The 16,423-nt window shown below is 46.1% G+C and overlaps 2 protein-coding genes and 1 long non-coding RNA gene across 5 annotated transcripts in view; 1 reads left to right on the top strand and 2 right to left on the bottom strand.

The window, feature by feature from the left end:
* Positions 1-1,806: 1,806 nt before the first annotated feature.
* On the bottom strand, positions 1,807-6,452 carry GIMAP1 (GTPase, IMAP family member 1). Of its 3 annotated transcripts, XM_070788388.1 has the most exons (4): positions 4,966-5,110; positions 4,240-4,463; positions 3,753-3,801; positions 1,807-2,808 (listed from the first exon to the last, which is right to left on the bottom strand). In XM_070788388.1, the coding sequence occupies exons 3-4, from the start codon at positions 3,793-3,795 to the stop codon at positions 1,955-1,957; spliced, it is 897 nt and encodes a 298-aa protein (XP_070644489.1). In that variant the 5' UTR covers positions 3,796-3,801; positions 4,240-4,463; positions 4,966-5,110; the 3' UTR covers positions 1,807-1,954. The 3 variants fall into 3 exon arrangements, with proteins under 3 accessions (XP_070644489.1, XP_019814869.2, XP_019814868.2); XM_019959310.2 differs by lacking the exons at positions 4,240-4,463; positions 4,966-5,110 and adding an exon at positions 6,199-6,452; XM_019959309.2 differs by lacking the exon at positions 4,240-4,463 and having other exon boundaries at positions 4,966-5,295.
* Positions 5,220-7,597, top strand: LOC139182801 (uncharacterized). Its single transcript, XR_011566372.1, has 2 exons — positions 5,220-5,355; positions 7,516-7,597. It is a non-coding gene; the product is annotated as an uncharacterized lncRNA (long non-coding RNA).
* Positions 7,598-8,462: 865 nt separating this feature from the next.
* Positions 8,463-16,423, bottom strand: part of GIMAP2 (GTPase, IMAP family member 2) — a 34,436-nt gene continuing 26,475 nt past the window's right edge. The window contains 5 exon segments of the mRNA XM_019959308.2: positions 8,463-9,167; positions 9,170-9,288; positions 9,290-9,935; positions 11,321-11,356; positions 12,252-12,312. Of these exon segments, the coding sequence (XP_019814867.2) occupies positions 8,956-9,167; positions 9,170-9,288; positions 9,290-9,935; positions 11,321-11,348 (1,005 nt within the window). The 5' untranslated portion in view covers positions 11,349-11,356; positions 12,252-12,312 and the 3' untranslated portion in view covers positions 8,463-8,955.

The following is a 16,423-nucleotide window of genomic DNA, read 5'->3' as shown; positions in this document are numbered from 1 at the left end:
AGCCCCTGCATGGGCCCAGCAGGCAGCTAAAGAAGGAATTGATAATAAATTTTTTTCCAGCTAAACTTCACTGAGTCTAAATCACTGCCCTCAGGCCCCCCTCCAACTGCAGGCAGCCTTAAGGCCAGAGTCCATCCCAAGTCTCCCTAGAACTTTACTCTGAGGTGGCATTGAAGCGCATGCGCATAGATTCCTGCTCCACGGAAACTGGGATGGCCTTAGGATGCCTGCGCACAACCTCACTACGCGCCCCGCCCCCCCCCCCCCCCCCCGCCCTCCATTATCCCTCTGGCCTGCTCCATGCCCCCCGCACATCACCCTCCCCCTTAGCACACTTGAGCCCTGATAGTCTTGGGGTATCTGCATCCTTCTGCATCCACACCACCTAACTAGGGTGTGGCTGATAGAAAGGCTTCCCTTTAAAGTGTTGTTTCAGAAATAAGGAAACGATAACGATAACGACTGTTTACACAACGTAAGGATGTGGTTCAAGGACTTAGGTGGGTTGACCCACCCTCTGTAAAAACCCATAACGGTGCAGCCACACCTAACCTCGAGTTCTCTGTGGCTCTCTGCTGATGCACCTGCGGCTTCCTGTCTTCTCTGAAACAGGAACTTTATTATTATTTGCATAAAAATCCAGATAGATAACTACATTGAAGACATTGCATGTTATTTTCCCCAAATCTTACTTCATTTGGGACAGACATGAACCATAACACATGCTAGAAAATTTGAAATTGTGTTATTTTCAGTACAGTCACATTTAACTTCTTGGTTCTAAGTCATTGTACTGGTAAATAAACTGATGTATGTGTGTGTGCGCTCAGTCGTGTCCAACTCTTTGCAACCCCATGGACTGTAGCCCACCAGGCTCCTCTGTCCATGGGATTTTCCAGGCAACAATACTGGAGCGGGTTGCCATTCCCTGCTCCAGGGTATCTTCCTGACCCAGGGATCAAATACGCAGCTCATGGGTCTCCTGCATTGCTAGGTGGATTATTTTGGTGGCTCAGCTGGTAAAGAAAGAGACCTGGGTTTGATCTTTGGGTTGGGAAGATCCCCTAGAGAAGGGAAAGGCTGCCCACTCCAGTAATCTGGCCTGGAGAATTCCATGGACTGTCTAGTCTCTGGGGTTGCAAAGAATTGGACAGGACTTGCAATGTCACCTGGAATTAAACATTAACATGTTTGACTGTGATTTCTCTTTCCTTGATGATAATAAAAATCTGCAAGGTCACTGAAGGGAGATCACTACCTATAAGAACTACAAAATAGCAAGAAGAGTCTGTATAGGCTATGGTCTGAATGCTTGTGTCCGCCCCCTCCCCCCTCAACATTCACAGGTTGAAAACCTAGTCTGGAGAGGAGGGTATTAGGAGGTGGTGTCATTGGGAGGGTCTTAGGTCAGGAGGGTAGATTCCTCATGATTGGAATTAGTGCCTTGTTCTAATTGAGTGTGAGGGCACAGTCAGAAGTTGGCATTCGCAATCTCAGGACTCTCCCCCAAACCCGATCATGATCATGGACTTCCAGCCTCCAGAACTGTGAGGAATAAATGTCTGTAGTTTTTAAGCCACCCAGACTGTGTGTGTGTGTGTGTGTGTGTGTGTGTGTGTGTGTGTGTGTGTTTAAAATAGCGGTCCAAAGAGAGGAAGGCAATGTCTAAACAAACAAACCAGCAAACAGACACACACAAGCTCAAAATAAAGAGTGGGATTCCTTTGCTAGGAATCCATTTTCTACCAAAAACTGCCATTTTACAATTTCTCACAGATGATCAATACCTCAAAATAACTAAACACATTTTTAAGGATGTTTTAAAGTGGTAAACTTTATTTTAAAACTATGTGCTGGAGTAAGCATGAAATTTCTGAAAACTGATTCCTTTGAAATCCCCCTTCACATCCAAGTGTCCAGGTCCTTTCTTGCCAGGTGACCTGCAAGACTGAGGTCACACCGTCACCGCCTCGGGCCGACGCCTGCAGAGCAGGTACAGCAGGAACAGGGCGCCCAGCAGGGCGGCTAGGCCCAGCTTACACCGGGTCCCCAGCCCCGCCTTGGGCCACCACCACAGCCCGGCCAGCGGCCACGTCCGCGCGCGGGCGGCCAGTCGCTCCGCCACCCTGCGCAGCCTCTCCTCGGGACTCAGCCCGCCCAGGGTCTGCGCCAGGCGGTACACGTCGTTGGTGTAGGGGGCACCGCCGTGGTCCCTCACCAGCTCCTCCACCAGCCCCATCAGCTCCCTGACCTGCGCCTCCCGCTCCCCGTCAGCCGCTCGGTTGTCGAAGGCGCAGCAGCGGCCCCCGCACTCGGCCACCAGCTCCCGGAGCGCGCGGTTGTCGGTGTCGCGCACGTACTGCTGCAGCGAGCCCCCGTCCAGGTCCTCCCTGCGGGTGAAGACCACGACGGCGTGCGCCGCGATGCCCGCCCCGAAGAGCGCCTTCACCCCGCGCCAGGCCTGCAGGTCCTGGGCGGTGAAGCGGCCGAGCTGGGTCACCAGGAGCACGGCGTGGGGCCCCGGGGCCGACAGCAGGTAGCAGCGGCCTCTCTCCTTGAAACCCGGGTCTGCCTGGGCGACCTCGGGGCTGAAGAGGTCCGGGGTGTCGAGGACTTCCACGTCCCACGAGGCCCAGCAGCAGCTCCCCGTGGCGCAGGCCCTGGTCACCGCTGTGGTCGCGAGCCTGGAGAGGAAGTGCTTCCGCTGGAGGATGCTGTTGCCCGTGGCGCTCTTCCCGGTCCCCGACCTCCCGGCCAGGAGGAGGCGCAGCCGGCGCTCCTGCAGGGCGGACCTGAACTCCTGGAAACCTGTGGGCAACGGTGGTCTGTAAGTTTCGGAACCTGAAAGCAACATGTCCCGGTTCCCGGGTCACCTGGACGCCTTGCGAGCAAAGGAGAACAGAACGCTTCCACGGTTGTGTTTGGGGCCAGACCTTTACTGAGTGACCTGGTGTGAGATTTGGGCACTCCAAGGGGGTCTCTACCCGTCTATTTCTCCCGTCTTTGGCGTCACACGTGCAGCTGTAGGTGCTCCAGCAGCTGCTGAATGTCTCTCTAGAGGATGCGCCTTTGTAATACAGGCCATTACTTCGTCTGATATGATCTGTCATCCAGGCTGTGCAGAGCTGGTCCCCAGTGACAATTTCTGTCTTATTTTCCCTGATACTGTCCCACTGGAGAAAGGGGTGGGGCAGTGGGCCCAGCCGGGAGGGCTATCTGGAGTCCCAAAGCCGGAGATTGAATCATAGACCTGTCCTCTACCAGCCTGGTAACCCTGGAGAGCTGCTTAATCTAAGTGTTAAACCTCTTCTGCACAAAGGGAATCAATATTGTAGCGCTGTACTCAAAGGCTGTTGGGAGGATAAGACCAGGCCATCTCTCTTCCCTCCCTCCTCCTCCTCTCTTCTTCTCTCTCTTTAAACTGCTGTCTAATACCTCCATCCATGTTCACTAACACCTTCTACCTGGTGAATCATGTTCTCTCTAATACACGATCTGATGCCCTCTATGTCCCCTTCTGTTCATTCATTTTACTTTGGGAACAGAGCTGCAGGTTAGTCAAAGAACTTAGTATCTCACAGCAGGGTGGGGGTACAGATCCAGGTGAAGTGCCAGCTCCAGGCCTCTTGCTGCTTCACCCCAGCATTGAGATGCCTCTCGGCTTCTCTCTGTTCAGTCTTGAATTAGCCCATTCCCCTACTACCTAGAGCTCACTCCTGGGGACAAACACTCATTGTGAGACGTGTTCTTACCATAGGCATTTTCTTCATCTCTTGGCATCTTCCGTCCTCCCATGATTACCTGAAAGAATCCCAGACACAATTTGTTCATTCACTCATTCATCAAATAGGTGTAACTGCCTACAATGTCAGGTCAAGTCCAAAATGCTGGTGACCCCACTGTGAGAAGGTCATAGTTCCTGCCCTCCTCTGAGCATCGGAGTTTAGGGAAGGAGGAGCCTGGTCTGGGTTGGGATGATGCTCTGAGAACACCTGGTGAGCTTGGCTTTGTCTTCTCAGGGCCCCCAAATGCAAAGAGCAAAGGGGAGATAACACTTAATCCCATCCATGCCAATGAGTAAACTTAAGATGTTAATTTCTCCAGGTGATTCCATGTCAGGTGGTGCTAATGGTAAAGAATCCGCCTGCCAATGCAGGAGATGCAAGAGATGCGGGTTCGATTCCTAGGTCAAGAAGATCCCCTGGAGAAGGAAATGGCAACCCACTACAGTATTCTTGCCTGTAAAATTCCTGGACAGAGGAGGCTGTTAGTTTGCAGTCCAAAGGGTCAGCAAAAGTTGGACACGACTAAGAGACTGAGCACCTATGTCAGTGACGTAAGCTGTTGGAAACAAGATTTCCCAGGAGTTTCAGCAGCGAGGGTGGTGATGGAGGGTGGGCTTGAGAAAACCCCGAGAACAAGAGTTTGCTCACTGACTGAGGATCTACCTTAGGGTCGCTGGCCTGTGAAACAAGCAAGAAGAAAATTGGAAAACAGACGTATTTCCCAAACTCATCTGGAGAGTTTCTACTCTTAGATAACAACATAGTTTGACTTCTCCTTATGTATCTAAATATGGGGAGACTGGGATGCTCTCCTCCAGCTCTTTATGTTCTGGCCCTTGAGTCTGAGGCTTCTCAAAGTACAATGATTACACCCACTCAAACATCATTTAATACAATTAAACATTTTGTGGTCGTTTGCCTGATCATGCAAGCTTCTGAACATGAGCCCACAGTCTCTGCTCAGTCTACTTCTCTAGCCTCATTTCCAATGAATCCCACCTCGCCTGCCCCCTCTTCACCCCTGCCCTCAGTCTGCCACTCCAGACACAGATTTCAGCACCCTTTCCCAACCCACCTCGGGCTTTCCCTCCCAGGACTCTTCATCCCACCCTACATTTCTGCCTGAGTCCTGTCTGTACTTCAACATCCATTTCAAATTCTACCTCCTCATGTCACCCACCTGTTTCCTGCAGGTAACTGTATTCAATCCCATTTGGCACCAACAGGGAAGGAAAAGCAAAGGGAGAGGCTGGGTGAATAACCTCTCTCTGGCCAGAGGACTCAGAGGGCAAATTTGTCCAGAACTCAAGCCGAAGCTGTTTGTGTTTCTGCAGTCACTCTCCTGCTGCCCCATGCAAAGCTTTCAGTAAAGTTTACCCCGGGGCAAATCACATGATATGATTAGTTATTTTGTGTCTAGGCATCAACAAAGTCCCATAATTGACATCAGAGCAGAAATGAAGAAAGAGCCATAAGATTCAAACCCTAGAAGAAGAGTAGCTAAAGCAAGAGGTCCTCACCAAAGGTGGAAATGAGGAAGTGTGCTACAGGGAATCCACAAAACTCTCGAGTAGGTCATTGGGATTTCCAGATAGTTTGAAATGTGGGTTAAAATCATTTAAAATAAATTTTAAGAAGGTGATAAGCTCTTCCTGAAATTTGGGGTGATAAATAGCTCTTTTTTATTGTAAAGCATTTGAATTCCTGTATTTTGAATACTCTGAAAATTCAAAGTTCATGTATCTCAGTGCCTCTCAAATATGTTGTTTTTCAGAACTACTTGAATGTTCTTTAAAAATGTCAATTCTGGGGGGACCATGCTCAGAAATTCTGATTTATGAATCCAGTGTATCTGATATCATCAGTCCACACATCAGAATTAAGAAATGAGCCGTTTATTCAGACCCCTTCATTGTACAGATGAGGAAACTGAGGTGTTCCTACAGCAGGGGTGGGAGAGACTTGAATTAGGGAGCCAACGTGTCAGGGCTCATGAGGACGAGGGGTTGAAGACCTGGTTCCTAACCTCTTTAGTCTCTTGAGGGTCCCTTTCTGTGGACAGAGGGGAGAGGGGGCATCTGGGGCGGGGTTGAATTCTGATGGTTTCCTGACTCAACACACTGTAACTTGCTCTAAGTTAGATTGCTTTGGGGCCACAGGAAAGATCTTTTGCCTGTGCTGAACGTGCAGTTTGAGCAACGTTGAATGCCTTTTAAAATGCATTTTACTCCTGGACATGGTTCCAGTACAGACTTTTTTTACTGTATGGGGGAGGTGTGGAAGGAGACAGACATGTGTGCCCTCCAGACTGGGGACCATGCTCATAAACCTTTTTTGAACTTCCTGTATTGGAAACTTTGAACATCTTTACAAATCCAGATGCCCCATCTTAATGAGTCCAGCTGTTACTCACCCGAAAGGTGCCTGGTGGAGCCTGGGTGCTCAGACAGTAAATGCTCTCAGAACCATGTTCCTTCTGGTTAGTTGTAGCTCTTGCTCCCTGCGGGGCTCACCTTTCCTGGTGACAGGCTCTCACCAGTGATCCAAGAAGGCCCTGATCTCTGCTTTCCCTTCAGTTTTGAGTGTGGCAGGCTGTTTCCTTCCACTCTGCATAAAGGAAGTCTTTGAGACTCACAGCTCCTGTAAGCCTCGAGGGAGGGTTAGGTGGTGATGATTTAAAGAGACAGGAACATTGATTGTAGGCTTAAAGCATTTATCTTACAAAACCTCTCTCCTGTTGCGACTAATCTTCTGTGTTCTCTAGCAGGGCCCTCCCCTCCCCCCATACCAAATATCTTGTTGTAGGACCCCCAAGGCCTGAGTCTCCTTCTAGAACTGCTTAGTGATCTAATCTTCAATTACTTTTTACTGTGTAAGCGTTTCCCCCATATGAAAAAAGTCCAGAGCGCTTCCTGCTCCAGAACAAAGAACATGATAGCTTTTCTCAACAGCCGTCCATTGACTGGACAGCCCTATGGCCAGTGCCCCTCTAGGGTCCAGCCTGTCAGAAAAGTCCAGAAGCAGAGTTTTATCTGAGAAAGGATGTCTTCTCAGCTGTGGGAGGACTTGAAGCTAGCTGATGTACTGAGGATGAGGGTGAATTGCTGTTGCTGTTTAGTCACTCAGTCATGTCAGACTCTTTGTGACCCCATGGACTTAGCCCGCCTGGCTCTTCTGTCCATGGGATTCTCTAGGAAAGAATATTGGAGTGGGATGCCATTTCCTCCTCCAGGGGATCTTCCCAACCCAGGGATGGAGCCTGTGTCTTCTGCATTGGCAGGGAGAGTCTTTACTGCTGAGCCACCATGCGTTTACACCATTCCTAAGTTAGCATTATGTAGAGGCTTACTCTGGTCATCTGTGTTGTTATCACTGATTCTAGTTATTCTGCCTCCTCTCATGAGGGTCATGAGAGTGAGGTCAGTAAAAGACCCAGTGGTGTGGTGAACAGGTACCAAAGGACTGGCTCTAGAACTGGTCAGGTCACCAATCCAACTCAAGCTTTTTAGAGTTGACTATCGCTGGATGTGGGAAGGATGACTGTCCTGAGCCCTAATCTACTGGCTGGGACCTGCTATTTCATCTTTCTTTCCAGCCCATTTTTTCAGGTAGGAAAGAGACCCAAGGTCAACTGTTTTCCGTTCTTTTTTTTCCAGGTACAATGTCTCTTGAATGACTGACACCCCCATTTTTTTCCCATTCAGCATTATTATTATTATTTTTTTTCCAGCATTATTGAAGACTGGAGTCTCTCATTCTCCCACTAGAGTAGTGGGGCCAGGACAAGTGTGAGGAAAGTTTGGTGTCCAGGGCACAGAGTTGAAGGAGACACACTGCCAAGGTTTCTCAAGTGCCAGTCCTACAGGTGAATGACCCCGGGAGTGAGTATTTCCTTAAGACTGAGGTGAATATGGCTCCTCACTGGCTTTACCCAAGTCCGAACCACATAGACCAGTCTTGACTAAGTCTTTGCTACCCAACGTATACCTTTCATGAAGATGCTTCCAGTGTTTCTTTGATAACTCCTTGCCTTTCAGTGTTCTCATGCACGCATGTGGAATCTTCCTTCACCACCTGTGACTTTGCCTGAGGGTTTACCTGCTTACAACAGGGTGCTTTTAGCTCTAATCCTTCTTACATTTTCCCACCTCTTTTATGTGTATTGTTTGCTGCATCCTTGGAGTTTTCCTAATTATCTAGTGAGCTCATCAGTCATAAAGACTGTGTTTATTTTAATAAATTCTAGTTTGCATTTAACAGGAAGATGTTAAATGTAAAATATTGCAAGTGCAAAATGCAAAATACTAGGTCCACTCTTGTCTGAAACATAAGCCTCTAGTATGTTTCAATCCTGACTGGGATTGGACACAAGGGGTAAAATCTAGCTGAGCCCCTTTTGATGCACATAAAACAGACTATTGATGTGTGTGTCTGTGTATGATTGTTGAGCGTGAGTTGGTTGCATCAGAGAAATAAGCCATATGTCCATTTACCATCTTCAGAAGATAAAACCATAGCATGGAGTTAAAGACATGTGATCTCAGGAACTTTACAGCTCACTTGTTAATTTACTATACCTTGTAGAAATTTTATTGCCATTTTTATTATATTCAGAAGAAATAGTGATAGTATAAAGAAGAAAAGGCGTTTTCAGGAGCATAAAACTGACTTTAGATAGAGACTTGCAAATGAGAAGAATTTTATGTTTATAACTTTCAGAAGGTTTTGGTATTATATTTCAAAACAAACAGGAAATTTTAAAATCATTTGATTCATTAACAAATAGGATGAGGTTGAGATCTAAACAGTTCACAGAATCTCAAACATTTAGCGGACACTGACTGTCCGGGGCAGGCTGCTGCTGCTAAGTCACTTCAGTCGTGTCCGACTCTGTGTGACCCCATAGATGGCAGCCCACCAGGCTCCCCCGTCCCTGGGATTCTCCAAGCAAGAACACTGGAGTGGGTTGCCATTTCCTTCTCCAATGCATGAAAGTGAAAAGTGAAAGTGAAGTCTCTCAGTCATGTCCAACTCGTAGCGACCCCATGGACTGCAGCCTACCAAGCTCCTCCGTCCATGGGATTTTCCAGGCAAGAGTACTGGAGTGGGGTGCCATTGCCTTGTAACTTACTCAGGATATGACAATGAATGAAGAGGCAGTGGTCAGTAACTATGACACAGGAGTCTTGCATTCCAGTCTACCGGTCTTTCTAAAAATCATCAATAGTTTTTTGGGTATGACTAATAGTAAACTACAGAATAAACGGCACATACTAAAGGGTAAGCAGCAAAAGAAATCGCATGTCTTGTGGAATACACAAAATAACTGACTGAGCAATGCGGCAGACACCTGAGCACACAGCGCTGTTTGGATTAGGGCTTTCTCAGGCAATTCGCTTTGGCCACGATTGTACCACGTCTCTGAATTTCCATGTATTTTATAAAGGTCCCTTTGAAATCCTGCAATCTTTCCTCTGACTGTACAGGCCCACATTCTGACTGTTAGAAGGCTGTACAACCTGTTAGTGTAGCGGACACCCCTTTCCACTGTCCCCAGGCCCTCAATCAAGTCCATGAGCTCCTTCACGTGGTCATCCCAGGTGCTCCCTGTAGCATAGTTGTCAAAGGCACACACTCGCCCCCCACACGCTGCCACCAGCTCGCTTAGGGCTCTGTTGTCTGCGCCTTGGATAAAATCCCTCAGGAAGCCTCCCTTGAGGTCTTCCTTGCGGGTGAAGACGACAACTGTGTGCTTCGTGGCACCCTCTCCAAAGATCTCCTTCACCCCCTGAACAGCCTGCTGGTCCTCCGTGGTGAATTGGCCCAGTTGCATCACCAGGAGCAGCACGTGGGGTCCTGGGGCAGAGAGCAGGGAGCACCTCTGCATCTCTTGGAACAGGGAGTCAGAGGGGTCCTTCCTGCAAAACATATCTGGTGTGTCAATAACCACCACCTCTCTGTCTCCCCAGCTGCCCCGACTCTTACTGCAAGTCTGCGTCAAGGACCAGGCACTCAGCCTGGACTCAAATGCTGGCTTCTAGAGGATGCTGTTCTCTGTCGCACTTTTGCCAGTTCTCGTTTTGCCCACCAGAATGATTCTCAGCTCTGATCCTCTGGCACAGTGAGCTGGGTGACTCTTTGTAGAAGGTCCTGCTAAGAGCAAGTTTACTTAGAAGAGAAAGACAAATACCACATGATATCTCTTATATGTGGAATCCAAAAAAAAAAAAAGGATACAGATGAACTCACTTACAAAACAGATATAGGGGCTTCCCTGATGACCCAATGTAGAGGACACAGGTTCAGTCCCTGGTCGGGGAACTAAGATCCCACATGCTGCAGGGCAACTAAGCCCACGTGCTGCAAGAAGAGAAGACTGTGTGCTGTACCCAGCGAAGCCCGCACAATGCATCCAAGAGCCCCGTGTGCTGCAACGAACCCAATGCAGCACGAATGAATCATGAAAACCAGACATGGAGTCACAGACGTGGAAACAAGCTTCTGGCTACTGAAAGGGAAAGGGGCATGGGAAGGGTAAATTATGAGTTTGGGATTAAAATATGCACAATACTGTATATAAAATAACAAACAAAGACTACTGTAGAGCACAGGGAGCTGTACTCAATATCTTGTAATAACCTGTAATGTAAAAGAATCTAAAGAGAATATATTTGTGTTTGTATGTATACCTAAATCACTTCGTTGCATACCTGAAACTAACAAAGGATTGTAAATCAACTGTATTTCAATTAAAAAAAAAAAGGTGAAAAAAGAGCAAGCTTACTTTGTTATCACCATACTGTCATGCCAATGGAATATTTTTAATGATAAGGAAATATCTGGGAGAAGATACTCTCATAATATATTGTATTTATAAAGTAGAAGCTGACTCTATTATCAAATAAGATAATGATTTTAAAGCATCTAGCTTTCTCTAGGTCTGCAGGGCATTGTCATATTGGATCCAAGAAAATTGGGGGATGAGATAGAATTAGAAATGTATCTTGTCATTCAAAGTTTGTCTATATCACTCTGTTCTGGCCCCCTAAAAGGCAAATTTTCTGAAGATCAGAAATGTGTAGCCAAGATGGTGGTTCCATCTCCAGGTGGGTAAGTAACCTGCTTGTTCCAGAGCCAGAGATGGTTCCTCTGACCTTGGCTGGGCAGAGGTGTAGTCATGATCACCAGTGAAATGATTGGGCCAGGGAAATTGAAATGAACAGTGCAAAGTTATTCTCTCTGATGAAGAAACAGTTGCTGGCTCATATTGTGATTCTAGAGGATAGCATGATTTTTATACAAACTAGGCACAGAATAGGGCTTCCTTGAGAGCTCAGTTGATAAAGAATCCGCCTGCAATGCAGGAGACCTGGGTTCTATCCCTGGGTTGGGAAGATCCCCTGGAGAAGGGAAAGGCTACCCACTCCAGTGTTCTGGCCTGGAGAATTCTATGGACTGTGCAGTCCATGAGCGACTTCCCCTTTCACTTCAGGCACAGAGTAGGACAGAAATGGCACACGCAGGAGGTCACTTACCAGAGGGACTGCCTTCATTTTGGCCCATGGCTATTCCTGAGGGACGGAGAGACCAGAGGTCAATTAAAAAAACGATCATTTTTGAGTTACAACGCATGAAAGAACCTTACATTTCTTGAGCATGTTCACAACCATGCCTCAGTTGTCTGCACAAAGCTGAGGAGGTGGGTGGGAAGAATTACGATCGCTGGTTTACAGAGAAATATAGTCACTTGCTCAGAGTTCACTCAGTGAGTCAGAAGATTGGGTTTGTTTGTGGCCCCACTTGCTGCTTCTCACCCCCACGCCCACCTCTCCCCTAGGGTCCCTCCTCCGTGGGGGACCACCCACCCCACCCCCTCTCTTGCTTTCCGTGGCCTTCCTTTGTTTCCTTTCTAGGTCTGCCGTGGTTGTCCGAGGCTGAGTCCTCTTTCCTTCCCTCCTCCCCATCTGCTCCCTTCCTTAGTTCTCCACCTTGCCGCCAAATGCCTGCCCTCACACGAGTCCTTGCTGAGAGACTCGGTGAATTAAAAACCCAACTCGGCAAAGTGCACTCTTCTTCAAACCAGAAACGTGCTTCATTTGATCTGTTACTTACTTGAATTTTCCTCTTTCCACAAGAAGCCTTGCCATTTAGTTCCCTTTCCTATGCAGAGGGAAGTATCTTAAAAACTGGCAACCTGTACTAAGTGACATGGCACAGAAAACTCTTGTGTTAATGAGAAAGTTCTTCCCAGTTAGCCCTTTTGTGTAATGTTCTCTTTGCCACTATTGGGTAAACTAAATTCCAAGATTACAGGTCCTGTAAACTGGCCTCACTTAAGCCAAATGCCATCACTCTGTTTCCCTGAAAACAGGGCAAATTTGTTTAATTTTTTTTTTTTTTTCTTTTTCAACCATAGCCTGAAAACTAGGAATGAACAGCACAGAACTTTCACGAGTGTGGGCTTACCTGAGTTATTGTTGAAAGAAATAGATGCCTCCTTGTTCAGATCTGTGACTTGACAGTTCAGCTTCAAGAGAGAGAGAGGGAAAAAAAAAAGCTGAAAATCTAGTCTGCTTCTTCCTCTCTTGAATCTCCAGTGAGCTTCCATGCTGCAACAGAGCCCCTACACCATGACTATCTGAAATTCTCTTTTCAAAAATAAACAGTTAAAATGGCAAAATTTAATGAGTCATTTGTTGTCTTGTGGACTTGCCTCAATTGAAAAAACAAACAACGTTTGAATCGTTTAAGCTGGAATAAAGGGGAGGCTGATGATGCTGGTAGATTTGATTCCTTCCCCCATCCTGAGTCTGTGTCCCTACATTTACAAGTTTGCCTGAATGCAACCCTCCAAGGCCTCCCAGGAGGAATAACCTTATCCACACTTAGCGGTGACTGTTCTAAAGGCAAATGCCACTGCAGGGGGAGAAAGTATGGGTGTGGGGGCACAAGACAGGGCACTGTGCAGGGGGAGAGTACAGAAAGGCGAACTGAAAGAGGGAGATGTCTGTCTGAATGCATTTGGAAACGACTCATTCATGGTTTCTTTGCTTTCCCTTTGCTCAGCTATGCAGTTCAGGGCAGCCTCCCTGGGGGACCAGTGACCCGGGCAGTGTCTACAATGATCTAGGCAATGTCTACAGTAATGATCTGAGTGTCTACAGTCAGGGGGAACGACCCAAAGCATTAAATTTGAAATCACTCAAATGTTTTTATCTTTATTTCTGTGATATTCAGCACAGTAAGGACAGAGGAAATGTGGGACTTCTTAGACAGCCTTTAAATATCCTAGATCAGTAGTGATGCACTTCGCTTTCCCTACCAACTGTTGATGAGAAACGATTCCCAGGCCTGGACCTCATCATATGAGAGGCTGGAAAACACAGTGCATCCCTGGGACCCAGGGGGACACCACTGTCTTTGTCACACACTATTATCACTGTTTTGAATTCTTCCACATCCTTTACTTTGTAGTCTTCTACTTAATAACAGTAATCTCTTCCTAAAAACAAAACATTCTGTGTCAAAACGCTAACAGGGACCTATTTCCAATTGTTTTATATGAAAGCAAATATAATGCAACATCGAATTCAAAGCCCACTGATTTTCTAAATTGTATGTAAAATTCAGTAAAGCACCTCTATAAAAACTTTCCATAGGATAAAAAAGCTTAAAATATTGCTGTTTTGAATACCTCAAATGTTTTTGGTTTATGAAAGAAAGGTATTGGATAATGTAAGTACCCTGACAAATAACTCAATTAAAAATGGGCAAAGGACCTGAATAGATATTGTTTCAAAGAAGACATACAAATGGCCAACAGGTACTTTATCAGGGGAATGTAAATCAAAACCATCATGAGATTGCATCTCACACCCGTTAGGATGGCTATTATTACAAAGACAGGAGAGAAGTGTTGGTCAGGATGTGGCAAATTCATGTGTTGGTAACATGTATCACTCAATATGCATGTGGTCAAATTATTTTTCCACTGTTAAAGAACTATGTCTTTTTAATTAATATCTTCTCATATATTTGTTTTTTGTGCTGTGCATGCTTGGTAGCTCAGTCATGTCCGGCTCTTTGTGACTCCATGGACTGTAGCCCACCAGGCTTCTCTGTCCATGGGATTTTCCAGGCAAGGATACTGGAGTGGGTTGCCATTTCCTCCTCCAGGGGTTCTTCCTGACCCAGGGATCACACCCTCATCTCCTACATCTCCTGCATTGGCACGTGAATTCTTTATGACTGAGCCACATGAGAAGCTCAGAATATATTTGTTGCTCATGGTTAAATTTTGTTAATTCTTTTGATATTGATTTGGAGAAGTTCTTTATGCAGTCAAAATGATCATTTTTACCTCCTCTTCTTGGATTAAAAAAAAATCTGATTTCATTCACTGTTAGTTTATTGTAGCTAGTATCTAGAAGAACCCACAGTTTGTTGTGATCCACAGAGATGACAGAGGATGAGGTGGTTGAATGGCATCACTGACTCAATGGACATGACTTTGAGCAAACTCAGGGAGATGGTGAAGGACAGGGAAGTCTGGTGTGCTGCAGTTCATGGGGTGGCAAATAGTCAGACACAACTTAGTGACTGAACAACAACAACAAAATCTAGAAGAATGTTCAATAATCACCATATAGTAGGCCTCCTTAACTTGTTTCTGACTTTTGTGGCAATAGCTCAATGCTTCCAGTTAAATAAAGTACAAGCTTTGAGGTTGAGATGGAAATTATTATTGTAAAAATGTAACCAATTATTTAGTTCAGTCTCTCAGTCATGACCGAGTCTTTGCAACCCCATGGACTGCAGCACGCCAGGCTTTCCTGTCCATCACCACCTCCCGGAGCTTACTTAAGCTCATGTCCATTGAGTTGGTGATGCCATCAAACCATCTTATCCTCTATTGTCCCCTTCTTCTCCTGCACTCAATCTTTCCCAGCATCAGGGTCTTTTCCAATGAGTCAGTTCTTCTCATCAGGTGGCCAAAGCTTTGGAGCATCAGCTTCAGCATCAGTCCTTCCAATGAATATTCAGGACTGATTTCCTTTAGGATGGACTGGTTGGATCTCCTTGCAGTCCAAGGGACTCTCAAAAGTCTTCTCCAACACCACAGTTCAAAAGCATCAATTCTTGGGTGCTCAGCTTTCTTTATAGTCCAACTCTCACATCCATTGGAGAAGGCAATAGCAACCTACTCCAGTACTCTTGCCTGGAAAATCCCATGGACGGAGGAGCCTGGTAGGCTGCAGTCCATGGGGTCCTGAAGAGTCGAACACGACTGAGCAACTTTGCTTTCACTTTTCACCTTCATGCATTGGAGAAGGAAATGGAAACCCACTCCAGCATTCTTGCCTGGAGAATCCCAGGGACGGGGGAGCCTGGTGGGCTGCCGTCTATGGATTCGCACAGGGTCGGACATGACTGAAGCAATTTAGCAGCAGCAGCAGCTCACATCCATATAGGACTACTGGAAAAACCAGAGCTTTGACTAGACAGGCCTTTGTTGGCAATTATTAGGACCTTTGTTGGCCAATTATTAGATGCTAAATTTTTACCAAATTACTTTCCAACAGCTAAGGCCATGATTGAATTATGTTGCTCCATAGCTTCATAATACATTAAATTATATGAAAATATTTCCTCATATTGAAACTTCTTTGCACACCTAGGACAAATCTTTATCATCTAAGTTATTGCTGGATTCTATTTGATAATAGCCAATTTTGAGGTTCTGCATTCCTTTGTGAGTGATTTTATTCTTTTCTAAAACAAAGAGATTCTTTTCCTTTGATTACCCTGGTTTTGGGGTCTCCTTTTCCTTCTGAACTATCAACTATGGTGTTTTCCTTGAATAGATACTTGCACTGCAGAAGAATCCTGGTTCTGTCTTTTAAGAAAATAAGATTTTTTTACCATCACCACCTTTCTCCATCATCTCTTCTTTTCTTAGGCAAGTTTGACATTGAATGAAGATTATATAGCATACTGAATGTTTTTAAGGAAAATGTCAGTGTGCATCAGGAATGTATAACAGATGAATTTAACTGATTGGAGAGGGGTTGTTGGGAAAGACTTCTGAGAAAAAGTAATATTGCTTGAAAGTGAAAGTCAGTCAGTTGCATCTGACTCTTTGTGACCCCATGGACTATACCAGTCTGTGGAATTTTCCAGGCAAGAATACTGGAGTGGGTAGCTTATCCCTTCTCCAGCAGATTTTCCCAGATGAGGAATTGAACCAGATCTCCTGCATTGCAGGCGGATTCTTTACCAACTGAGCTGTTATGGAAGCCCAACATTGCTTGAGCTGAACTTGAAAAGTGAGGGAGGTGGGGATTGGAGGTATTTCCAGGAATAAGTAACACCACATTCCAAGGCAAGTGACCACATGGAGTCCTCAGGTATTTAAAGGAAGCCAAGGATGGCTAGAACCCAGAGGCAGAAAGTCAGATTATGTAGAAATGAGGCTGGAGATCAAGGCAGGGATTTGTCAAGTTTTGGTCCTAAATGTTTTCTTGCAAAACAATGGAAACTCCCTCTGGGACTGACTTGGGGCTGTAGTGTCCTGGCCCTGAATATGAGTTGTGTGAAGAATGGATAGGAAAGTCCTGTCCCTTGTCCTTCTTTATATG

The sequence above is a fragment of the Bos indicus genome, chromosome 4, assembly GCF_029378745.1.
Source record: "Bos indicus isolate NIAB-ARS_2022 breed Sahiwal x Tharparkar chromosome 4, NIAB-ARS_B.indTharparkar_mat_pri_1.0, whole genome shotgun sequence".
NCBI classification, from domain to species: Eukaryota; Metazoa; Chordata; class Mammalia; order Artiodactyla; family Bovidae; genus Bos; species Bos indicus.
The sequence above is the reverse complement of the archived record's forward strand: the minus strand, read 5'-3'. Positions and strand labels throughout refer to the sequence as shown.